Genomic DNA, 26699 nt, shown 5'->3' with positions numbered 1-26699 from the left:
GAATCCAGCACTGGAGTGATATAAAACATTTACTAAAAAGCAGCAGCATACAATACACTGGTCAGCAATAATGAACAGTGCTGCTGTGAATCCAGCACCGGGGTGAGATAAAACAATTACTAGAAAGCAGCAGCATACAATACACTGGTCAGCAATAATGAACAGTGTAGCTGTGAATCCAGCACTGGAGTGATATAAAACATTTACTAAAAAGCAGCATCATACAATACACTGGTCAGCAATAATGAACAGTGTAGCTGTGAATCCAGCACTAGGGTGAGATAAAACAATTACTAGAAAGCAGCAGCATACAATACACTGGTCAGCAATAATAAACAGTGTAGCTGTGAATCCAGCACTGGAGTGATATAAAACATTTACTAAAAAGCAGCAGCATACAATACACTGGTCAGCAATAATGAACAGTGTAGCTGTGAATCCAGCACTAGGGTGAGATAAAACAATTACTAGAAAGCAGCAGCATACAATACACTGGTCAGCAATAATAAACAGTGTAGCTGTGAATCCAGCACTGGAGTGATATAAAACATTTACTAAAAAGCAGCAGCATACAATACACTGGTCAGCAATAATGAACAGTGTAGCTGTGAATCCAGCACTAGGGTGAGATAAAACAATTACTAGAAAGCAGCAGCATACAATACACTGGTCAGCAATAATAAACAGTGTAGCTGTGAATCCAGCACTGGAGTGATATAAAACATTTACTAAAAAGCAGCAGCATACAATACACTGGTCAGCAATAATGAACAGTGTAGCTGTGAATCCAGCACCGGGGTGACATAAAATATTTACTAGAAAGCAGCAGCATACAATACACTGGTCAGCAATAATAAACAGTGTAGCTGTGAATCCAGCACTGGAGTGATATAAAACATTTACTAGAAAGCAGCAGCATACAATACACTGGTCAGCAATAATAAACAGTGTAGCTGTGAATCCAGCACCGGGGTGAGATAAAACAATTACTAGAAAGCAGCAGCACACAATACACTGGTCAGCAATAATAAACAGTGTAGCTGTGAATCCAGCACCGGGGTGAGATAAAACAATTACTAGAAAGCAGCAGCATACAATACACTGGTCAGCAATAATAAACAGTGTAGCTGTGAATCCAGCACTAGAGTGATATAAAACAATTACTAGAAAGCAGCAGCATACAATACACTGATCAGCAATAATAAACAGTGCAGCTGTGAATCCAGGACTGGGATAAGTTAAAACAATTACTAGAAAGTAGCTGTGAATCCAGCACTGGGTTGAGATAAAACAATTACTAGAAAGCAGCAGCATACAATACAAATATCAGCAATAAGGAACAGTGTAGCTGTGAATCCAGCACTGGGTTGAGATAGAACAATTACTAGAAAGCAACAGCATACAATACACTGGTCAGCAATAAGGAACAGTTTAGCTATAAATCTAGCACTGTAGTGAGATAAAACAATTACTAGAAATCAACACGAGTATGTCTGTGTATCTCTATTCTACTCTGTTCTTCCTGTAATCTGATCCCTCAGTGAGCTGGCAGTGCATCTTATTTATTTCATCCAAGACTTTAGCAGTTTTTTCACACTGAATGATGAGGTCAGGAGGCGAGGGAGGAGACGTGAATCATACATGAAGGAAAAAAAAAAGCTACTTTTTTTCTGATAAGATCCATTACAAAGTTTCTTATATTTGCTCGCACAAATTTTGTTGAAATGACAGCTATTGCTTTACTGATATAATTCTGTCTTCAGCCGGAATGTGAAGCTCTGAAAAGGAATCTGCCGCAAGTATAAAATGATATAAAAGTTCTCTGCTCTTCCTGCACCTGTGATTATTGTACAGATTGTTTCCGGTGTTGTGCACGGAATTGTGCGCTCGTGTAACATCTGCAGTTAGTGTATGACCCAGCTGACCGCTTTCTGGACTTGGCTTGACGAGACGGTGGACAGAAGTCCAAGATTTCTTATTTTCAGGGCATGTGTTATTAGAGGCAGACACGATTATTCTGCACGGTCAGTGACTCGCGCCGCTGCACTGTAAGGACCAGCTGCTAAGGACTCCATAGTGCCCAGTCCTCATCTAGGTCATCAGAAATGATTGCAGCCGAATTAAACCCAAAACGTTCCGTTAATAAAATGGTGCTGATGAATGTACATTTATATCCCCGCTATCCCAGCAAAGGGAATCTAATTCTGGCTTCATTAATATCCCTCATTTATACCAAATACTATTAAATTCAATTCTGTATATTGTCAAATATTTAACACAGAAAAGTATGAAAATTGGTTAAACTCTTACATTATATCTCCAACAATTCATTCTCAGGTGTTTCCATCTAATCTGTGCCGCTCTACGCATCGTGCAATACACAAACTAACGTGCTAATACCTTTTTCTGCCACTAGGGTATACGCTGATAAATACAGGAACGAGTTCTATGAAACATTGTATCATCATATAGCAGAAATTCTAGATATTATACACGATGTTGTCGTCTGATACCTGAAACCAGTTGTCAGAATTCCTAAAATTCACTGCTATTGAATATTGCGGCCACTTTTCGGAACTTTGTTTCTTATTTATCCTCCTCACTTTCCAAGAGTCAGTATTTTTTTTTGATATAGCAGAATGAGGACTTACTGCTTTTTGTAAGATACGTTGGAGTTTTAATAAGTTCCATTCTTTTTACCATAAAATGTACTAATAAAAAAGGAACACAAATTTCAAGTGGGGTGGAACTGAACAAAGAACAGTAATTCTAAAGCTTTTTTTTTGGGGGGGGGGGGTTTGCTTTTATAATATTTACACTTTTAGGTAAAATGTATCCTGTTACTTTGTTCTATAGGTCAATACAGGTAAAGTGATGACAAATTCATCAAGTTTATTTTTACAACGTAAAAAATCTAAAAACTTAAAGTGAAAGTTTGGCTCCAGTTGTTACATTCTGAATGCCAAGGTTTTTTTTATGTTTCTTTTGCTAGAGTAGTATCAGGATTTTTTTTTTGCAGGGTGAGATGTAATTTTTATAGCCATGATTTTGGAATCCATAAAACTTTCTGATCTATTATAATTCCATTCTGATTTGGGAGGTGATATGACCAAAAAAACAGCAATTCTGCCATTTTGGATTCTTTTTCTCTGTTTTGCCACAAAGTGCTAAAGGGGTGATTTGATCTTTTTTTTTTCATGTTTTTCACAGTTTTTTTTTTTATTAGACCCTTTTTACTCCTTCATTTTCCTTTACTTAGCATGTGGCAATGACATTTACTCCAAATGCTCAGTAACGAAAGACACTTTATTTGGCGTGGGGACACAGAGCGCCTGTGATGTGAGGCATCATGTACTACAAGGAAGGATGGGCAGAAGACGGAGCCAACCACTCAAGTGGACACCATTGATGTCTTTCCCTTTGAGGGTCCACTATGTACGCTGAGAGTTTCAAATGGATAGTCGTTGGAAGCTAGGTAACGGAAGGTAGGTAGAGAGGAAAGAGGAGGGAATAAAGGAAGGACTGATGGAAGGAAGGGAGGGACACAGGGAGGGAGGAAGGAAGGAAGGGAGGGAAGAATGAAGGAAGCGAGGGAGGAAGGGAGGGAGGAATGAAGGGAGGGAGGAATGAAGGGAGGGAGGAATGAAGGGAGGGAAGAATGAAGGGAGGGAGGAATGAAGGGAGGGAAGAATGAAGGGAGGGAGGAATGAAGGGAGGGAAGAATGAAGGGAGGGAAGAATGAAGGATGCGAGGGAGGAAGAGAGGGAGGAATGAAGGGAGGGAAGAATGAAGGATGCGAGGGAGGAAGGGAGGGAGGAAGGGAGGGAGGAAGAAAGGAAGGGACGGAAGAATGAAGGGAGAGAGCAAGAAAGGAAGGGACAAAAGAATGAAGGGAGGGAGGAATGAATGGAGGGAAGAATGAAGGATGCGAGGGAGGAAGGGAGGGAGGAATGAAGGGAGGGAGGAAGTAAAGGAGAGAGGACGGAAGGAAGAGAGAAAAGAGGACGGAAGGAAGAGAGGGAGGAAGGAAGGAAGAGAGGGAGGGAGGGGAAGGAAGGAAAGGAAGGAAGGAAAGAAAGGAAGGAAGGAAATAAAGGAAAGGAAGAAAGGTGAGGAGGAAAGGAAAGAATAAATAAAGCAAGGGTAGGGACAAGAATAGACTATATATCCCCAGAAGAATCAGCTCATCCTCATTTGGCTATGGCTGTTGGTAACCACTTATTAAATACAAATCGCACAATGCCGGAGGTAAGGTCCCACCTTGAGAAGGTCATAGTTTTGAATTCCATTCTTTCCCACATCTGGATCAATGGCTGATGGGACAGAGAACCTAGAATTGACGGCTGTGTTTTCTGGAATGGAGATATTGATGACGGTAGATGGGAACAGAGGAGCATTATCATTGATGTCTTCGATCAAGAAGCGGATTTTGACTAATCTGAAGACTTCATCTGGAAGAACAGCCACTTCCACCTCATAGAAGCATTTATTTTCCGTAAAGACACCAGAACAAAGCTTTTCCCGGTCTATACGATTCGAGGTGGTGAAGATCTCACCAGTGTTCTCTTCAACTCGGACCAAGGGAACATCTCCAGTCTTGTAGACCAGTTTGAACTGAAGTGGGGTGGAGAGAGCTATGTCAGGGTCCAACGTCAGATTAAGGTCCCTCAGCAAGTTTCCAATGGATATGTTTTCACCCTGTTCTTCTCTTATAATGTAATTCTTTTCCTGAGCACCAGACTCGTACACAATACAGGCTATTAAAACTGCCAACACGTACGTTGCAGATAGCAAGTCCATCTCCAGAATGATTCTTCAAAGGCTGGACCTAGGAAAAAGATAGAAGAGATCAGAAAAACGCTACAAGATAAGGGGAAATGCAAAGAATATACATTTTTTCTAGACCTGATAAACATAAATTGATCAAAGTTTATAGTGTTTATATAATCTTATCTGACTAATTAGTCCCCAAACATGTGGAGACATTTCTATACTTCATTTGTAAGTGGTCACAATCACTTCAACAAACTTTATATAAGTGAAAAGTACAAACAAATATAAGAAACTCTGGATGAGTCCCTTCTTTTCTTCCCCTCTGAACTAATAATTCACTCTGAGAAAATTCTGCCCGTTCACTGAGGGATCAGATTACAGCAGTATACAGAGGGTGAAGAGGAGACAACTATTTTCTAGTAAGTAAAACCAAGAACTGGTTTCACAGCTACACGGCTTAGTGCTGCTCAATAATACCCTACATGCTGCTGCAGCTTTCTATGTTGTCTCACCTTGGTGCTAGATTAACAGTTTCAATGTCCAGTTATATATTGTCCCTCATGTTGTTTTTCTCTTGTGTTTTTTCTCAACCATGTGCTGGATTCACAGCTACACTGCTCAGTACTGCTGTATAATGCCATCTATACCGCTGTTTCTGTATATATGCTACATAGAAACAGGAGAGCAGGAGTTCCTCATGTCTACGAGTGCCTTGTTTAAGAGACATCATAGCAGCTAGTCTACACTCACCAGCTCAGAGAAAACTGACAATTAGATAGAGCCTGCAGAGGGGAAAGACAATGCAAACTATAGGATGCAAGTCATATAATGGCCAGAAAAGGTCTTATTCTTTATGTACAGACATCTTGTTATGAAAAGTTAGCACACAAAAAAAGAAGTATGTAGCAGGGTGCTGGGTGCCAGCATGGGGGGGTAAATAAGTTAACACAGCTGTCCTGGGTATGTGCCACTGCTGGACACAGACACAAGAGGGCCACTGTGTAAGAACAATATAGGAGCCATTTTTAGCCATATAGCTCATCATAATGCACAATTCCAAATGCTTTGGAGGTGGAAATAGACCCCCTGACGTCTTGTGCGGCTCCACAGGTTGCACTAATGATATATGATACAATACACTTTATTGACCCTGAGGGAAGTTGTCCGCCCCCCGGTCTGTGCTCTGTTCCCTTCACCCTGATCGGCCAATCTTTTCTTTGCTCCCATGATGTGATCACATGGATGGTGAAAGCAAATTCAATGTCTCCTACTAGTGGCCAGAATTAGAACTGCATCCGTTCTCCACTTTTTTTAGACCCTTGCGATATGTTTACGCCTGGTATCATATGTTTATATCTTTATCAGGTTCTATTTCTGAAGGTAAAATATTGCGGTACGCCCCGGTCTGTGCAATGGAAGCTCCGCACTTCTCTCCCGGTGATTTAGTATCTCGATCGGATGCAGATTTATCACGTAGACCCCCCCCCCCCCGCGTCTAATAGACTCGCTCTTAGAAAAACAGGTTTATGGACATCAACTTCAGAATTTATATTGTCAGGAATAATTGACTATAATGAGCAGGAAAGGATGGCATCGGTAATTATAGCGGAGCCGCATATATGGCGGATATATGGTGGGATTCAGCAATTAGCGCTCCTCATAGCGTTACGTTTCTATGATGGAAATGCAATTAGAAGATGAGGCGGAGAATATTATGCTTCTTAAAAGGATTTTGCCTAATCTATACGAAAACGTTTTTAACCCCTTAATGACTGCCAAAGTTTTTTTTTTTTCCCTTCGCTTTAGAATAAACTTTGCATGGGTAAGTCGCACCATAAGGTGAAGGAATAGGTGAGCATGAGTGCCGAGTGCAGCCTCCGCCGATGCCGCCATGAGGAGAGAGAACGACTGCGCCCCGATGGTCAGAGACCTCCAAACGTAAAATCAGAGATACACGTCTTATATGGGGATTATTCCGAAGAATTCGGAGCTCCCGGAGGCGCCGCGTCCCTATACACACACGTCGGATCACTTTACCAGGCGGTCGGTGTGTCTGCGCGCCGCAGCTGACGCTGAGACTGACCGGCGCTGATTGTGCAAAGCCGCACGCCGCAGCTGACGCTGAGACTGACCGGCGCTGATTGTGTAAAGCCGCACGCCACAGCTGACGCTGAGACTGACCGGCGCTGATTGTGTAAAGCCGCACGCCGCAGCTGACGCTGAGACTGACCGGCGCTGATTGTGTAAAGCCACACGCCGCAGCTGACGCTGAGACTGACCGGCACTGATTGTGTAAAGCCGCACGCCGCAGCTGACGCTGAGACTGACCGGCGCTGATTGTGTAAAGCCACACGCCGCAGCTGACGCTGAGACTGACCGGCGCTGATTGTGTAAAGCCGCACGCCGCAGCTGACGCTGAGACTGACCGGCGCTGATTGTGTAAAGCCGCACGCCGCAGCTGACGCTGAGACTGACCGGCGCTGATTGTGTAAAGCCGCACGCCGCAGCTGACGCTGAGACTGACCGGCACTGATTGTGTAAAGCCGCACGCCGCAGCTGACGCTGAGACTGACTGGCACTGATTGTGTAAAGCCGCACGCCGCAGCTGACGCTGAGACTGACCGGCGCTGATTGTGTAAAGTCGCACGCCGCAGCTGACGCTGAGACTGACCGGCGCTGATTGTGTAAAGCCGCACGCCGCAGCTGACGCTGAGACTGACCGGCGCTGATTGTGTAAAGCCGCACGCCGCAGCTGACGCTGAGACTGACTGGCACTGATTGTGTAAAGCCGCACGCCGCAGCTGACGCTGAGACTGACCGGCGCTGATTGTGTAAAGCCGCACGCCGCAGCTGACGCTGAGACTGACCGGCGCTGATTGTGTAAAGCCGCACGCCGCAGCTGACGCTGAGACTGACTGGCACTGATTGTGTAAAGCCGCACACCGCAGCTGACGCTGAGACTGACCGGCGCTGATTGTGTAAAGCCGCAACCGGCAGCTGACGCTGAGACTGACCGGCACTGATTGTGTAAAGCCGCACGCCGCAGCTGACGCTGAGACTGACCGGCGCTGATTGTGTAAAGCCGCAGCTGACGCTGAGACTGACCGGCGCTGATTGTGTAAAGCCGCACGCCGCAGCTGACGCTGAGACTGACCGGCGCTGATTGTGTAAAGCCGCAACCGGCGGCATTTCTACAGATTCAATAAGAAAAATATCTAACTCTCCTTAAAAGTTCAAACGAGAATAAACAAGAAACCGACAGATAATTCCAGGAGACGCCGCCATGGAAATGTGATCACTCACCGGGCACCAAATCAAAGAGCGAGGATGGAAAGATAGGCGAGAATATTCATCATCAGCGAGCAAGAAATGTACACCCCACTATCTGCACCGTGTTATATGAAGATTTACATAGGACTGCAGGCAAAGCCTACGACATTATCAACACTCAGACTTATCATTGTGTTATCTGTGGTGTTACATAGGACTGCAGGTGACATCTACTACATTATCTGTATTCAGAGAGTTATCACTGTGTTATCTGGGGTGTTACATAGGACTGCAGGAATGGTTTAATGAGTGACTAAGCAGAAGACCCTAAGCAGTCACTCAGCGGATGACTTTGTGTTTCTCTGTAGAGGTTCAGACATGTAATTATCCAGCACATGAGAACCAGGATCAGCGGTGACGAACGCAGCTGATTAGTGCTCCAGTAATGGAGCCCGGGCTCTTATGTCATTACCTGCTCTCTGCCACTTCTGGGCAATTTTATCGCTTTTCACCTGGGATCCTGCAGATCGGGAGATGATGCAGAGTCTGAAAATCAGATCCATTCATAGAAAATACATTTATTTCATTAGCCAGCACATGTGAATACTCCCTGTACAACTGCAATCCACAGCTGCACATCATCTCTGTAACCTACAGTACGTTATAGCAGTTTTTGAGGTTAAAACATATAAGGTGTGAATACTTTATACTTTTGCAACTGTTAAGAGTATCAGTTACTCAAATGTAGAAGTGTCTGGGATTCAGCTTGTGGCCGGTGAGATCAGAAGAAATACAAAGGCAAGTGATATTCTGAGATTTCCAGCAATCTCCGGAGACGCGCTGGAGTGTTTGTTTATTTATAGGCTTCATAAATAATGATATTCCACACAGAAGTGTACACGGTTCATACACGACAACAAACAGTGTGTCCACAGGAATTAATAAAAATAATAAGCACACCCTGATCAGCTCTGTGACAACACCGTACAGCACTGGGACCAAAGGCTCAGGTGACTTTTTATCATGGACAGAAAGTCTGTAAGAAAAAACACCACAGCGTGCACAAGACGCCTCTGTATCCAAGATGAGACTCACCTATACAGGTCAGGGGCGCACGAATAAAATGTATCGTATAACCATGTGGCATCTGATTTGCACAGATACATTGCAATTCTTTAATATGAGAAACTTTATTTGGTCTTGTAAATTTTAATAACTGTAGATGTATAAAATCGGACAATACAGATGAGAATTAGACATTTTTTTACAGGCTCGTGTGAACGGAGACCTGACTGAGATTCGGCAGGCATGTCAAACTAAAACATATAGAGGGCCAAAATGAAAAACTTGGACAAAGTTGCGGCCAACCAGTATATAGTATAATGGGCCCCACATAGTCCTCCTTACAATATAATGGGCCCCACATAGTCCTCCATACAGTATAATGGGCCCCACATAGTCCTCCATACAGTATAATGGGCCCCACACAGTCCTCCATACAGAATAATGGGCTCCACATAGTCCCCCATACAGTATAATGGCCTCACATTATACAGTATAATGGGCCCCACATAGTTCTCAATACAGTATAATGGGTCCCACATAGTCCTCCATACAGTATAATGGACCCTACATAGTTATCCATACAGTATAATGGCCTCACATAGTCCTCCATAGAGTATAATGGTCCCACATAGTCCTCTATACAGTATAATTGGCCCAACATAGTTCTCCATACAGAATAATGGGCCCCACATAGTCCTCCATACAGTATAATGGACCCCACATAGTCCTCCATACAGTATAATGGGCCCACATAGTCCTCCATACAGTATAATGGGCCCCACATAGTCCTCCGTACAGTATAATGGGCCCCTCATACTCCTCCATATAGAATAATGGGCCTACATAGTCCTCCATACAGTATAATGGGCCCCACATAGTCCTCCATACGGTATAATGAGCCCCACATAGTCCTCCATACAGTATAATTGCCCCACATAGTTCGCCATACAGTATAATAGGCCCACATAGTCCTCCATACAGTAAAATGGGCCCCACATAGTCCTCCATACAGTATAATGGGCCCCTCATAGTCCTCCATACAGAATAATGGGCCCACATAGTCCTCCATACAGTATAATGGGCCCACATAGTCCTCCATATAGTATCATGGGCCCCACATAGTCCTCCATACAGTATAATGAGCCCCACATACTCCTCCATACAGTATAATTGGCCCACATAGTCCTCCATACAGTATAATGGGCCACACATAGTCCTACATACAGTATAATGGGCCCACGTAGTCCTCCATAGAGTATAATGGGCCCCGCATACAGTATAATGGCCCCACATAGTCCCCCATACAGTATAATGGGCCCACATAGTCCTCCATACAGTATAATGGGCCCACATAGTCCTCCATACAGTATTATAGGCCCACATAGTCCTCCATAGAGTATAATGGGCCCACATAGTCCTCCATAGAGTATAATGGGCCCCACATAGTCCTCCATACAGAATAATGGGCCCCACATAGTGCTCTAAAAGTTGCCAGAGTTGGCAATTACTGGCAAAAAATAATGTCAAAAGTTACCGATGTGAGAATCAGGCCTTTGGTGTCTAGACGATAAAAAGACGACCAAAATCTGTTGCATTGATTTTAATTGTTTCCATAACATGAATGTGGATTTCTCAAGCCCCATTCAGATGTATGGGACAGATAATGATATACCTGAAAAAATCTGCAGGGTGTGAATTCACCCTTCAGCAAATAATTCAGCTCTGCTACATCTTTACTTTTAGCCTATGTAGTGGGATAGCACGTCAATAACTTTGTCCTGGGCCGTCTGTGTGTTTAGTAGATGCCTCCTCCAAGCAGCAATGGGGACACAGGAATCTGCAGCGCTGTCCTTACTGTGACCACCTGAGTATCTGACAATTCTTCTTCACTGCAATCACAATGTATCATCCGAAGCAAAAGAAACCGCAGAAATGTGATCACCACCGGGCACCAAGTCAGATCTGCTGCGGATTAGAATATAAAAACGTTCATCACCGAGAGCAAAATGCCTGCACTGCATCAACCGCAGCGGACTATGCACGTAGCAGAGCCGAGGCAGACACTCTGGATACAAATATATGGTGTTACATAGGACTGCAGGTGACATCTACTACATTATCTGTACTCAGAGAGTTATCACTGTGTTATCTGTGGTGTTACATAGGACTGCAGGTGACATCTACTACATTATCTGTACTCAGAGAGTTATCACTGTGCTATCTGTGGTGTTACATAGGACTGCAGGTGACATCTACTACATTATCTGTACTCTGAGAGTTATCACTGTGTTATCTGTGGTGTTACATAGGACTGCAGGTGACATCTACTGCATTATCTGTACTCAGAGAGTCATCACTGTGTTATCTGTGGTGTTACATAGGACTGCAGGTGACATCTACTACATTATCTGTACTCTGAGAGTTATCACTGTGTTATCTGTGGTGTTACATAGGACTGCAGGTGACATCTACTACATTATCTGTACACAGAGAGTTATCACTGTGTTATCTGTGGTGTTACATAGGACTGCAGGTGACATCTACTACATTATCTGTACTCAGAGAGTTATCACTGTGTTATCTGTGGTGTTACATAGGACTGCAGGTGACATCTACTACATTATCTGTACTCAGAGAGTTATCACTGTGTTATCTGTGGTGTTACATAGGACTGCGGGTGACATCTACTACATTATCTGTACTCTGAGAGTCATCACTGTGTTATCTGTGGTGTTACATAGGACTGCAGGTGACATCTACTACATTATCTGTACTCAGAGAGTCATCACTGTGTTATCTGTGGTGTTACATAGGACTGCAGGTGACATCTACTGCATTATCTGTACTCAGAGAATTATCACTGTGTTATCTGTGGTGTTACATAGGACTGCAGGTGAAATATCACAAATGTTTAAACTGAAGACAACGGGAAAGAACCTAGTTCCTCACTTACAAATAATTGCAGGAATCTGCCCAAATTGTTTGTTTCATCATTGTTGCTAAGCAACAGACCTATGACAGCCCCTTCCATGAAGACCCCCCCAATGCAGTAAAGATGTCCCCCGGCACTACCAGCCCCATTGTGTGTGACAGGACGTGGGAGCCATCACACGGTCACGATATTACACAGAGTGGTGAATATTGGTTGTATCTGAGGTTGTTACATTGTGACAGCGCAGTCCGCGGCTTAGAAGAAGGACACTTGTTTGTTTCCCGGTCATTTTCTTTCCTAGGGAGGAGAAATTACCCAGAAATCTCAGTCCCTGAGTCGACCTCTTGTGTGAAACCTTGTGATTTGGTTTCTAAATTTTCCTGATCTCTTACATGGGCAACATAACCACTAATGGCTGCCAATCCAGGGCACCGATGAGTTGGCACCGAGCTCTCTGCCGCCCTTACACTGACAATGATCTCATGCTGTTCTGCCCATCTATGTGTCAGTCTTCACTGTAGTACTGGAATTCTCCCCATGAACAAGGAGGCTGAGGATGAGCAAAGCTGTAATTGTGAGTGCTGAGGAGAGACAGAAGAACAGAACGGTCTCCTATATCATTAATGGGTGCAACAGGACAACCAGAAATGTCACCATCACCAATTTCCAAATTTGTGAATACCCATTTGCAAGGCCCTTTACGCCCCTGCTGATCCAATCCGAAAGTCTCACATGAACGCCCAATTTGGGGAACATTTTCATAAGCAAACAAGGGGCTTTTGGGCCACATGAAGCAGGTAGCTCAGGATGAACAGAGCTATATGTTCCATCCACATAACGCTGCAGAGCATCGGATTGTGATAATACACATAAGGTGAAAGATTAATCCATCATGTATCTCATCTGTAAGTATATTCTAAGGGCCCCCCCCTGGAATATTCTTTTATTTAAGTGCAATTCCAAACACGCTGTGACCTCTTTACAATTCAAGAAATAGTAAAATCTCATATTTCTCGCTGTAATTCTCTGGGTCTCAGTGATAATCCGCTAATAAGAGATATAAAGTGCCTGACATTTCCTTTACAGATACAACTTAATATTCAGCAACTGAGAAAAATAGCAATAATGAAACAGCCGAATGTATCAAACTGATTAAAAGGTTACGGGCGTGAATCATGTGGCCGCATCCAGAGCAACATATGAGGGAAGCAGCAAATGGCTGTTTAATGGGGGAACGTAAGGAGGGTCCTGAAAGAGAGGAATAAAGTTTGGATCATGAGAGTTTCTGCAACTTTATTATTTACTTTGTGTTTTAATGGGAAGAATTGCAAAGTGGTTGGAAAAACAAGCAACTTTGCAATTTATCTCATTAAAAAATCCTATCAATTTTCAAAGCCGGAGGGATTTTAATTTTTGGGGTTTATAGTTTGCTACCTAGGTTACCAACCACTGCTGCAGTGTCAGAGGTGACCGGTCTACTAGGCAGGGAACGCAGCGCTTACATGAACTCTCCAATAGAGTTTCTAAGCGCTGATCTGAAGCTGGATCTGCCCGGCTTTAGTGCCCTTGTACTCGTCAAATGTTACAGAGGCAAAGCTGCTTCTACTTGTAACATCAGGGAGCGCACAGTTCAGACCAGCAGTGCGACCCTGGCACTGGTCTGAACTGTCAATCATCAGGAGCGCAGAGCACCACCAAGAAGGAAGCGGAGAGGCAGAGAAGCAGCAGAGGAGAGGCAGGGGAGAGGCAGAGGAGCAGCAGAAGGAGAGGAAGAGGAGCAGCAGAAGGAGAGGTAGAGGAGCAGCAGAAGGAGAGGCAGGGGAGAGGCAGAGGAGCAGCAGAAGGAGAGGCAGGGGAGAGGCAGAGGAGCAGCAGAAGGAGAGGCAGGGGAGAGGCAGAGGAGCAGCAGAAGGAGAGGCAGGGGAGAGGCAGAGGAGCAGCAGAAGGAGAGGCAGGGGAGAGGCAGAGGAGCAGCAGAAGGAGAGGCAGGGGAGAGGCAGAGGAGCAGCAGAAGGAGAGGCAGGGGAGAGGCAGAGGAGCAGCAGAAGGAGAGGCAGGGGAAAGGCAGAGGAGCAGCAGAGGAGCAGCAGAGGCAGAGGAGAGGCAGAGGAGCAGCAGAAGGAGAGACAGAGGAAAGGCAGAGGAGAGGCAGGGGAGAGGCAGAGGAGAGGCAGGGGAGCAGCAGAAGGAGAGGCAGAGGAAAGGCAGAGGAGAGGCAGGGGAGAGGCAGAGGAGAGGTAGGGGAGAGGCAGAGGAGCAGCAGAGGAGAGGCAGAGAAGCAGCAGAGGAGAGGCAGAGGAAAGGCAGAGGAGAGGCAGGGGAGAGGCAGAGGAGAGGCAGGGGAGAGGCAGAGGAGCAGCAGAGGAGGGGCAGAGGAGCAGCAGAGGAGAGGCAGAGGAGCAGCAGAGGAGAGGCAGAGGAGAGGCAGGGGAGCAGCAGAAGGAGAGGCAGGGGAGAGGCAGGGGAGCAGCAGAGAAGAGGCAGAGGAGCAGAAGAGGAACAGCAGAGGAGAGGCAGAGGATCAGCAGGGGAGAGGCAGAGGAGCAGCAGAGGAGAGGCAGAGGATCAGCAGAGGAGAGGCAGAGGAGCAGCAGGGGAGAGGCAGAGAAGCGGCAGAGGAATGGGAGAGGAGAGGCAGAGGAGCGGCAGAGGAATGGGAGAGGAGAGGCAGAGGAGCGGCAGAGGAATGGGAGAGGAGAGGCAGAGGAGCGGTGTGCTGCGTTACAAAGAGCACGAGACAACACCTTTCATTTATTATCAGGTTAACTTCTGTTTGTTGATAGTGAATGGAAATATTTACTGTTTACAGTAATTGTCCAGATTGTTACAATGTATCCTCTCTCCATCTTAGGCCACGTTCACACGTTCAGTATTTGGTCAGTATTTTACATCATTATTTGTAAGCCAAAACCAGGAGTGGGTGAAAAATGCAGAATTGGTGACTTGTTTCTATTATACCTTTTCTCTGATTGTTCCTCACCTGGTTTTGGTCCCACTCCTGAGAAAAAATACTGACCGAATACTGACCAAATACTGATAGTGGGGCCGTGGCCTTAGACATGTAATAAAACCTCAGCTGTTAGAAGTATTAGATAATGATAATTAATAATACTGTTATTTCTAAAGAGCCAACATATTCCACAGCACTGTACAATAAGCCATAGAGACATTACAAAGTAACACAAGATTCAGCAGTTACAGAAGAAGTGAGGGTCCTGCTGCTCGCAATCTGCAATCTATAAGGAAATATGGGGGACACAATAAGTATTAATGGGTTTGTACCCAGTTTGGAAGTTAGTTTCTCTGGCAGTCCACAGAGAATAAGAAGAATGGAGGTGTGCATGGAGTCGACAACTGCTCCATTCACCCGGGCCCTGACTGTCGCTAAGGCCCTGGACCCACTATCAGTATTTGGTCAGTATTCGTTCAGTATTTTTTCTCCAGAGTGGGAGCCAAAACCAGGTGAGGGAACAATCAGAGAAAAGGTATAACAGAAACAAGTCACCAATTCTGCATTTATCACCCACTCTTGGTTTTGGCTCCCACTCCTGAGAAAAAATACTGACCGAATACTGACCAAATACTGACAGTGGGGCCGTGGCCTAATTGTGGAAGTTCCAGGTTTCGGACCCCCGGTGATCAGTAAGATATCCCCTATCCCCCCTTAAAAATATTATAATTGAAACCCAGGGCATTTTAGAAGACAGAAAGCTCCAGTTCATAAAGATTAGTAATTTGTACACCAGTATGCCGGCGGAGGACGCACCACAATCACTAAGAGGTGCACACGTCGCAGTGACATTTTTGATCGGACCTGTGCCACTAATAGTACATTTCTGTCATCGTTTTACACCATTTCTGTGGTCGCACTCATTCCCGGATAAGCTTTGTATACTTTTCAGAAAGTGGGCTAAGCTAATTGGATCTGGGGTAAAAAAAATGACAAAAGTTGTGCCAAAAAATTGCAATATTTCAGTTTTTAAATCTGGCAAAAATGGAGGAACTGAGGCCAAATAATCTCTTTCTTTTCTTGGAAAGGAAGATACAGCTTCAGGAGTAAATAAATCACATGTACACCCTGTAGCCGCCCCCAGGGGCCCAGCAGGTATTAGGGCCCTTTGACATCTTAAAAGTAACTTCCTTCTATTAGCTTGCACTGCTGACTTTTAGAGAGCGCCCCCTAGAGGAGCAGTGGCCTATAATGTGTCTGCAGAGAGGACGTCTGCTGCCTGTGTCCGCACCTTGACTGCTGGAACTTGCAGGTCCCAAGCATTCAATCTCCGTCTCTCTGAAACAGACTCATTGTATAAATTCTGTCTCCAAAGTTACAATGTATCATTCAGGGTGAAGCATCGATTCATGAACCTTTCATATCAGCTGTGACCTTGGTTGGTCTACTGGTAGTGTTGCATTGATTATAACTACTAATGGAAGACCTTATAAAGTGGACAGGAAGCCTCCGGCATCACATAGTGCCGGCCCAAACCCAAGTATATCATAACTAGGAGAACATGTGACCAGAACCAGTGATGCATCAGTGACAATTGTACTGACATCTGGACCAACAACACATCCCTAAAAGCAACATCATATCTAACCCTCCATTACCTACAAGCCATGATGGACCAAAACCGCTGAGTGCAGGTGTAAGGGTGTGACAGGTGCTGTCATAGGTCTCTCCCTCTTTAAACTGTGCTTGTGAGAAGTGTATGGTTTTATTATATTTTTGTGACTGTTAATATGTGAGTCTGTGTATAGTGTAAGGGGAAAGTATAGGATATGGTTCAGGGTTTAGTTGTGATAGAGACATTAGGGCTGATAGGCAGTGGTCGGCCATAGGATATGGTTCAGGGTTTAGTTGTGATAGAGACATTAGGGCTGATAGGCAGTGGTCGGCCTATTAGTGTATAAGATTTAAGGCATAGTTTTGCACATAGGAGGTTTAGTGACTGCAGTAGGGTGGTAACGGGGAAATTTGCCTAGCGACCAGGGGAGAGTTAGTGATTGGTCCAATTAAAAGTGGGAGCGGTTTGGGCCAGAGTAGAGTAACTTTTTTTTTTCAGTCGGTCAGTCAGAGATGAGGAGTAGGGTGAAACGTTGAAGTGTGTGCAGGAGGGAAAACTGAGAAAAGTGACAAAGTTCAGGGCCAGTGGGCTGAAGGTCGATAGTGATGCAGAAAGAGGGAAAGAAAGAGAGAAGCAGCACTATGGAAATTGAAGCGGCCAACTTCAGGGAATAATAATAACAATAATCTTTATTTTTATATAGCGCCAACATATTCCGCAGTGCTTTACAGACATTATCATCGCTATCCCAATTGGGGCTCACAATCTAAATTCCCTATCAGTATGTCTTTGGAGTGTGGGAGGAAACCAGAAAACCTGGAGGAAACCCACGCAAACACGGGGAGAACATATAAACTTCTTGCAGATGTTGTCCTTGGTGGGATTTGAATCCATGACCCCAGCGCTGCAAGGCTGCAGTGCTAACCACTGAGCCACCGTGTGAATATTCTCTAAACATTCGAGGCCTACGGCCTAGAAAAGGTATGGAGGAGCCAGTCTTACTTTTATCCCAAGCGGGGATAACAGACGGGGATGCCCAGATAGGAAGTGGCACCGTGTTCTTGAAAGCTGCGGAGCCGGGTAAAATATCCCTGGGGAAGGAAGAGTCAGAAAAGTGAAGGATAATGCAGGTGGTAGATACTGTGACTGCTTTATCACATTGTACTGTAAATGTGACCAAAATTGAACTGAAGGAGTTAAGTAAAATGGTTTTGTTGAAAAAGAATCAGAAGTCTGAGCTTGACTGTGTGCCTGCCTCTGAGAAAGGGACCAAGAAAACGTGAGTGTTACCTACTAAACACAAACTACATGAAGAACAGAACACTATTTTTTATTTGTGAGGCGCCAGGGTTTGGGAGAAGAACAGCAGCCCCTCGTCACGACTACCACCCTGTGCCCCTCACAGTCGCTGACCCCACTCACTGTGGTGCACCCTGCCGATGTCCTCCATAGCACCAGAAAGGGGCCAAATTTTTCTGTAGAGCCCCATTGTTTATGCACGTACACATTTGTGACTTAAGAACCTAAATGAAATAATGTTTTCCATTAGTAACGCATATCGTCCCTGGAATTGTAGAAGTCGCAAGCGAATGCTGCTTTCAATGTGACAATTGTATGCCGCTTTACATGTGACTAGTGTACAAGACAGAATCAATACAAAAAAACTTCTACAAAACAACAAAGTTACTGGACATAAAGTTCTTGACACTTTCTTTGACTGCAGGAATTAAACATCTGCATGGATCATGTCTACAGAAAAGCAACATGGCTTGTTGAGTTGAACGCCGGGGCTGAACCATCAGCGGTAGAGCTGGATATCTGGAGTCTAATCCTCTGTAGCAGGACGGATTATTAACCTGCCGCTATTTTCGTCCCATGACTGAGTTCAGCACGCATTTCATTTTATTTGTCATAATCTGGATGGCACCTTGCCGGCTCGTGTTTCATTGCGTTATGTGGCGGGAGAGACAACCATCACAGCTGCTTCTTTAATGATGACCTTCTTCTCACCTTACCAAGCAGCAAAAAAAGCCGCCTTGATATTTTAAGATTTATTCAAGCAAAATTGGTAATTCTCGTGCTAAGCACCTAGCAACGCACTGATTAGGATAACACAGATGGTGGCAGATAGACATTGGAAACATCGAGGCCTCGTGCAGCAGAAGAATATATAAAAAATTCAGCGACTGCAAGAAAATTACAATTTCCTTCTACAGAAGAAGCTCAAGTCCCGGAAGCCTCTCGGGGCCACAGCTCAGGACTTTCTGCATTGGCTCGGATGAAGGCACAGACCTACAAGAAAAGTATCAAAACTAGGGCTCTCACAGGGTTAAGGATGAATCTATAGAATAAAAAGCTGCAATGCCAGATTCCTGCTGAAAAGCGAAGGGATGAGTCATTATTGATGTGCGGGGAGTGAGAAGGATGCGAGCTACCACTAACCAAAGCTTATTTATTACCATTTTTTTTTTTTGTTTGGATTTACAAAGAAGCAAAAAAAATGGGGGCTGGAGAATAAATATCCTTCGACTACTTGAAAAAAATAAAATTAATGTAAGTAATCTAATATAATTAAGATAAGAAAAGGAAGAAGGATGAAAAAAAAAGAAGTAGAGGTTGAAAAAATGGAAAAAAACGGCAAAAGAGGACTAGAAGAGAGGAAGAAAAAAAGGAAGGAAAGGAAGAAGAGGAAATGAAGTACAAGAAAAAGGGGGAGCACAGAACGATAGAGAAGAGCAGAAAAACATTGGAGAAATGAAAGAAAATAAGCGGAACAGGGAGAAAAAAGAGGAGCAGTGGGAAAAAAAAAGAAACAGAAGGAAAGGGAAGAAAAGGGAAGAAGAGAAGAAAGGTAAACATGGGAGGAGAAATAGGTGGAAGAGTAAGAAGAGGGATAAAAGAAAGAGGAATAAAGAGGAAGGAGAAGCAAGAGGGGAGAAGAGGAGGAAGAAGATAATGAGAAAAGGGAAGAAGTGGAGAAGAAAAAGGGGCAGAAGAGCAAGATAAGTAGTAGGATGAAGAAAAATGGAAGGAGAAGAAGGGAAATGGGGTGGAGAAAATGATGGAGGAGAAAGAAGGTGAAAGAAGTGCAGATAGAAGGAGAAATATAAGGACATTGAAGAAAACGTAAAAGAAGAAACTGAAAAAGGAGGAAAAGAAGAGCAAAAGGAAGGGAAGGAGGGAAAGAGCAAAAAGAAGGCAAAAAGAGAGGGAGAAATTACAAGATTACTAAGATGGTAATGGGTAAGAGGTAAGAAGAAGAGGACGAGAAGTGGAAGGGAAGGAAGTGACATGGGAGAAAAAGGAGGAGCAGGGAAAACTGAGGGAAAAGGAAGGAGGAGATGAAGGAGAGAAGAAAGTGACAGAGCTAACATAAGGAGAAGAAAAAAAGAGAAAGAAGAAAAAGAGGAGGAGGAAGGGTAAAAAGTGAAGGAATAAGAAAAGAAGAAGAAACATAAGGGGGAAATAGATAATTAGATGGAGGGAAAACAAGGAAAAAGAAAGAAGCAAAAAACTGAAAAGAAGGAAAATAAGAAGAAAATAAAGGAGGGTAAGGAGGAGAGGATGAAGAAGCAAAAAATAAGAAAGATGAGGCAGTGCTGGAGATTACTATAAATGTAATGTACATTAATAAGAGAAAATAATTAAAATGCATTATAATAATAAAATAATTAATAATGTTATTATTATTAGCAATGTTATGTAATATATTTTATAACTTTTTCTTTCAATATCCATATATCTATGATTTGTAAATTCAGATTCTATCTCTCTTCAATAAATCAAAAACAATGAAGCTACCCTTCAATCCTATATACAGTATATACACCTTTAAATATGTTCAGCGAATCAAAATTGCCTTCTCCCCTCATTTCCTATACAGAAATGGGGTGTAATTCCCACTTAAGCATTAAATTACAGTTTACTGGGCACAAATGACTGATGCTGTCGTCAGGTCGAAAAAATGTTCACACTTATTAGGAATTCAATACTGAGAAATATCGGAGGAAAGTGTCGCTGGTCAGCAGTGACTTCACAATGGAGGAAACATTGATCTGAAGGATATTACAGAACTGCACTGGATTTCTTATAGTAGAACTTTTCCTGTGACTTAAGTGGATATAAAGTTGGTTTCTAACAAAATCTTTATTTCTACCAAACCAGCATTTTATATAGAACTTCATCAGAGTCAAGGGCCAATTTCATGGAAAGCTGAGTTTTTTGAATGCTGGAAAAATCTGGAGAACCCAGAGGAAATCTACATGATCCTGGAGAGAGCACAAGCTTAATGCAGATAATTGCACTGAAACTCACAGCACCAAGGATGCAAGGCAGCAACACTAAGCAGTGAGACCCCCCTGCGGCATCACATAATTATACAGTAGCAGTTATATTCTTGTGCATAGGAGCAGTATTATAGTAGTTATATTCTTGTACATAGGGGCAGTATTATAGTAGTTATATTCTTGTACATAGGAGCAGTATTATAGTAGTTATATTCTTGTACATAGGGGGCAGTATTATAGTAGTTATATTCTTGTACATAGGGGCAGTATTATAGTAGTTATATTCTTGTACATAGGATCAGCATTATAGTAGTTATATTCTTGTGCATAGGAGCAGTATTATAGTAGTTATATTCTTGTACATAGGGGCAGTATTATAGTAGTTATATTCTTGTACATAGGAGCAGTATTATAGTAGTTATATTCTTGTACATAGGAGCAGTATTATAGTAGTTATATTCTTGTTTATAGGGACAGTATTATAGTATTTATATTCTTGTACATAGGGGCAGTATTATAGTAGTTATATTCTTGTACATAGGGGACAGTATTATAGTAGTTATATTCTTGTACATAGGGGCAGTATTATAGTAGTTATATTCTTGTACATAGGGGACAGTATTATAGTAGTTATATTCTTGTACATGGGGGCAGTATTATAGTAGTTAAATTCTTGTACATAGGGGGCAGTATTATAGTAGTTATATTCTTGTACATAGGAGCAGTATTATAGTAGTTATATTCTTGTACATAGGGGCAGTATTATAGTAGTTATATTCTTGTACATAGGAGCAGTATTATAGTAGTTATATTCTTGTACATAGGAGCAGTATTATAGTAGCTATATTCTTGTACATAGGAGCAGTATTATAGTAGTTATATTCTTGTACATAGGAGCAGTATTATAGTAGTTATATTCTTGTACATAGGGAGCAGTATTATAGTAGTTATATTCTTGTACATAGGGAGCAGTATTATAGTAGCTATATTCTTGTACATAGGAGCAGTATTATAGTAGTTATATTCTTGTACATAGGAGCTGTATTATAGTAGTTATATTCTTGTACATAGGAGCAGTATTATAGTAGTTATATTCTTGTACATAGGAGCAGTATTATAGTAGTTATATTCTTGTACATAGGGAGCAGTATTATAGTAGTTATATTCTTGTACATAGGGAGCAGTATTATAGTAGCTATATTCTTGTACATAGGGGCAGTATTATAGTAGTTATATTCTTGTACATAGGAGCAGTATTATAGTAGTTATATTCTTGTACATAGGGGGCAGTATTATAGTAGTTATATTCTTGTACATAGGGAGCAGTATTATAGTAGTTATATTCTTGTACATAGGAGCAGTATTATAGTAGTTATATTCTTGTACATAGGAGCAGTATTATAGTAGTTATATTCTTGTACATAGGGGCAGTATTATAGTAGTTATATTCTTGTACATAGGGGCAGTATTATAGTAGTTAAATTCTTGTACATAGGGGGCAGTATTATAGTAGTTATATTCTTGTACATAGGAGCAGTATTATAGTAGTTATATTCTTGTACATAGGAGCAGTATTATAGTAGTTATATTCTTGTACATAGGAGCAGTATTATAGTAGTTATATTCTTGTACATAGGAGCAGTATTATAGTAGTTATATTCTTGTACATAGGGGCAGTATTATAGTAGTTATATTCTTGTACATAGGGGGCAGTATTATAGTAGTTATATTCTTGTACATAGGGGCAGTATTATAGTAGTTATATTCTTGTACATAGGGGCAGTATTATAGTAGTTATATTCTTGCACATAGGAGCAGTATTATAGTAGTTATATTCTTGTACATAGGGGCAGTATTATAGTAGTTATATTCTTGTACATAGGGGCAGTATTATAGTAGTTATATTCTTGTACATAGGAGCAGTATTATAGTAGTTATATTCTTGTACATAGGGGCAGTATTATAGTAGTTATATTCTTGTACATAGGGGGCAGTATTATAGTAGTTATATTCTTGTACATAGGGGCAGTATTATAGTAGTTATATTCTTGTACATAGGGGCAGTATTATAGTAGTTATATTCTTGCACATAGGAGCAGTATTATAGTAGTTATATTCTTGTACATAGGGGCAGTATTATAGTAGTTATATTCTTGTACATAGGGGCAGTATTATAGTAGTTATATTCTTGTACATAGGAGCAGTATTATAGTAGTTATATTCTTGTACATAGGGGCAGTATTATAGTAGTTATATTCTTGTACATAGGGGCAGTATTATAGTAGTTATATTCTTGTACATAGGGGCAGTATTATAGTAGTTATATTCCTGTACATAGGAGCAGTATTATAGTAGTTATATTCTTGTACATAGGAGCAGTATTATAGTAGTTATATTCTTGTACATAGGGGGCAGTATTATAGTAGTTATATTCTTGTACATAGGGGCAGTATTATAGTAGTTATATTCTTGTACATAGGGGGCAGTATTATAGTAGTTATATTCTTGTACATAGGGGCAGTATTATAGTAGTTATATTCTTGTACATAGGGGCGGTATTATAGTAGCTATATTCTTGTACACATTGGAAAGTATTATAGTAGTTTATTATTGCACACAGGGGTAATATTAAAGTAAAATTGACATTTTCTGCTTACCACTTGGCAGCTTTTTCAATGTCCTGTAGACAACTGTATCCCAAGGTAAAAGAAAAATGCATTTTTGATCTTGGACATGAACAGGGAAAAGATATTTAGCTGAAAAGTAGAGGATTTCTATATGATTAAGACTGGTGTCACTTAGGAATGTGACAATATAATACAACATTGATATATAAAGTTCTGTGTTGTATTTTCCTGGTAAAGAAAATGTATCTTGCAGTAAAGGTATTTTGCAGCCGGATACTTTGCTCCGGAAAGGTCCGTCCAAGGTCACTTCCTACCTGCAGTCAGAGCGTCTGTTTGTTAACTTTAATGAAATGATGTCATGTCATAGAAGTAATGCACTCTACAGCTCTCCTGCCTCGGACTTTTTGCCAGGCCGGGTCATGTAGTAACAAATCCGCTGTAATGTTTCTACAGAATGTAATTGGCTCGCCTGCGCCTCTTGTAACCTTTGCAAGGTTGTCAGAATATATATAAGTACATACTCACCCTTTGAGCCTTGTTCCCCCTTCCTTTTCCTTCTATTTTGTCTCAGGAGAACAGATTTATTTTCTGCCCTCAGACGGTTACTTTTATATTCTTTGTCACAAGATAGAATGCTAGAAAAAACTCTTGCTTAACACTTCTGCCACCCAGATTGTAATTGGAACTGAAAATGAGACCTCCGTAATCCATCCTCATAATACCTTGTGGAAGATGAGCAAATTCTCCGCTGATTTCACTCTCCTCGTTCTTTCCACACGTTCTGGGGCTTACAAATTGCCGTGTCTTTAAACCTAATGACTATGTTGACTTGGCTCATCGAGGACGAAAACCGTTTGGAGCTTTTTGCCTAACGGAGATAGTTGCATGAACATTTCATCCAACCTGGACAACGTCCGGGCGAATCAACTAAGACTTTAAAAGGGTAACCCCTTAAAACAGACCACTCTTCAGTAGGGTCGGCCCCCTTTACATGACACCATGTGTATCGTGTCCAATTAAAGATGCATTGGTGGCAATATAGATGTAATATTTTACCTAAAAGTTCCAATTTGGAAGCCAGAAGATACATGTTCTGCACCTACCAGCACCTTCGAAAAATGTTTATTTCTGCTTTATAGGGTCTGGGCTTCAGGAACATGCATTATGTAAACCCCACACGTCTGAATAGGTTTAGAAGGAAAAGCAACAAACTTCTTGGTTCTTACACATCCAAAGAGACAGTTCCCATACATTAGTGAAAAATAAGATCTAATGAACGCTCATTTGTTGGTCAGACAAATGGTTGTTCGTCGGTGGGAAAAAAAAACCATCTCACGGCATTATTTGTAGAAAATATAGTCCGAGTTTATCATCGGCTGGCCAAACCAAAATGCCGGATCGGTATTCTGAACAATCACAAATGCTGCTTGATCGGCAAATGGTCGAAACAATAACACATTTCACCAATCTAGCCAAGGAGAACAATCATTATGTTTGAAACCGGCTGTTTCGGCCAACTTTTATCTAATTTTTATGGAGGCATAAACCCTACGAATAGGAGAAAGAACAAGATGCCGTTCGCCCATGAACTATCTATCAATCCATCTATCTATCTATTATCTATCTATCTGTTATATATCTATCCATCTTATTTAGTGAAGTATCTCAGGGGGTTCGATCACCATACAAATTAGATGGCTCATCCATCTGACATCTGTGTCTCCCAACACTTTCCCCAGGGCACACGACCTCTCAACGTGACCAAGCATGCGGGTGTTCTGTATGGGCAGTAGGTTGCTGCCAAACACTTCACGTTGCAGATTTACTAGTCCTGCCTAATATTTAGGTAGCCTAAGCCTAAGCCTAGGCAGTCTAAAGATGTGCCAACATTTTCCTGGTGACTCCTGCTGGAGGATACAGAATCTTGAACTTTTATCCATCGTTACACCAACCTTTACTTTGATAATATTGGCATTGAAGCAGGAGCGTCAGGCCCAGAGGATCATTTTTTTTTTATTATTTGGGTTTAAAATATATCTAATTTTGATGCAACATTAAACACCAGAGTTGAGCCAAATTTTAGTGCATTTCATAACAAGATTTAGGCACAAATACATCAGTAAATCTTCCCTATTGTATCAGAAATGGTCAAATTCTAAATGTCTCTTCCAATTTTACATTTCTTGGACCTTCAGAGATACAGATTATCTAAGGGGTCATTCTCCTGGCTAATGACTCACTCAAAAATGAAATAACTACGCAGCACAAATTACCCTGGATCCAGCATCTGTGGTTATGTGAGAGCTATAGGCTAACAATCCAATGTCCTCTCATTAGAAGAGGAGTGTAAAGCGTTGGATCGATGTGAAGAAGAACATTTTCATCTGTACAAATGGTGAATTTGTAGGATATTACCATGTAAGTTAAAAGGAACTTTCCAGTCTTGTTGGCTACAAATAAAATGGAGTCATGTCCAGGGATGATACATGAATGATCACATTGTAACAATGGTAGACAAATGGCGCCACGCTAATGTCAATGATGCAGCGACCATCTCTGACCACTGGCTGATAGCAACTTAGATAAATGTACAAAATGAAATGAAATGCAATCTTCTACAAGGTGGTCGTTACCTTTAAATGATTGTCTGCATTAAATAAATAAAAAATAAGCCTGTCCATTAAAGTTCCTTTAGTATACATGAGCTAATAGCACAATTATTCTCATTATTGGTGGAAGTATCCATCAGTCACATCAGAAGATGCTTATTGGTTCCCCTATGTTGCGGAACACAAAATGATACATTGTATCCTCTCGGGCTGCGACACATTGCTATTCTGTGTTTTATCTAATCCACCAGATTCATCCACCTTTAATCAGATGCTGTAATAATAATGGCTGCAGCGTCGTCTCCATATAATTAGGGGGAATTAGATGCAGATAAGGCCAATGATGAACTTCATCTTGAAAACAAGTCATAGATCTGAACAACAGAAAAATCTATGTCTGACCAAAAAGAGGCGAGATTCACTTATCAGCACCTTGTCTATGAGATCCCAGGATCAGACACCAAGAAAACAATCTGTAAGAGTCATTAACACCCAATCAGATCGAAAGAATATGTGTTCACACAAAGGCCCGGCTCGTCACATAATGGCCCGGCTCGTTACATAATTGCCCA

General features: G+C 42.1%; 1 protein-coding gene across 4 annotated transcripts in view; it reads right to left on the bottom strand.

Moving 5' to 3' along the window:
• PCDH11X (protocadherin 11 X-linked) overlaps window positions 1-26699 on the bottom strand; it is a 1985008-nt gene that overhangs the window by 1751826 nt on the left and 206483 nt on the right. For all 4 annotated transcript variants that reach the window (XM_073642177.1, XM_073642178.1, XM_073642180.1 and 1 more), the window contains exon 2: window positions 4261-4828. In XM_073642177.1, coding sequence (XP_073498278.1) covers window positions 4261-4800 — 540 coding nt within the window. In that variant the 5' untranslated portion in view covers window positions 4801-4828. The remainder of the gene's footprint in view (window positions 1-4260; window positions 4829-26699) is intronic.

The sequence above is a fragment of the Phyllobates terribilis genome, unplaced genomic scaffold, assembly GCF_046119375.1.
Source record: "Phyllobates terribilis strain yellow unplaced genomic scaffold, ASM4611937v1 Scaffold_7__3_contigs__length_470593459, whole genome shotgun sequence".
NCBI lineage: Eukaryota > Metazoa > Chordata > Amphibia > Anura > Dendrobatidae > Phyllobates > Phyllobates terribilis.
The sequence above is the reverse complement of the archived record's forward strand: the minus strand, read 5'-3'. Positions and strand labels throughout refer to the sequence as shown.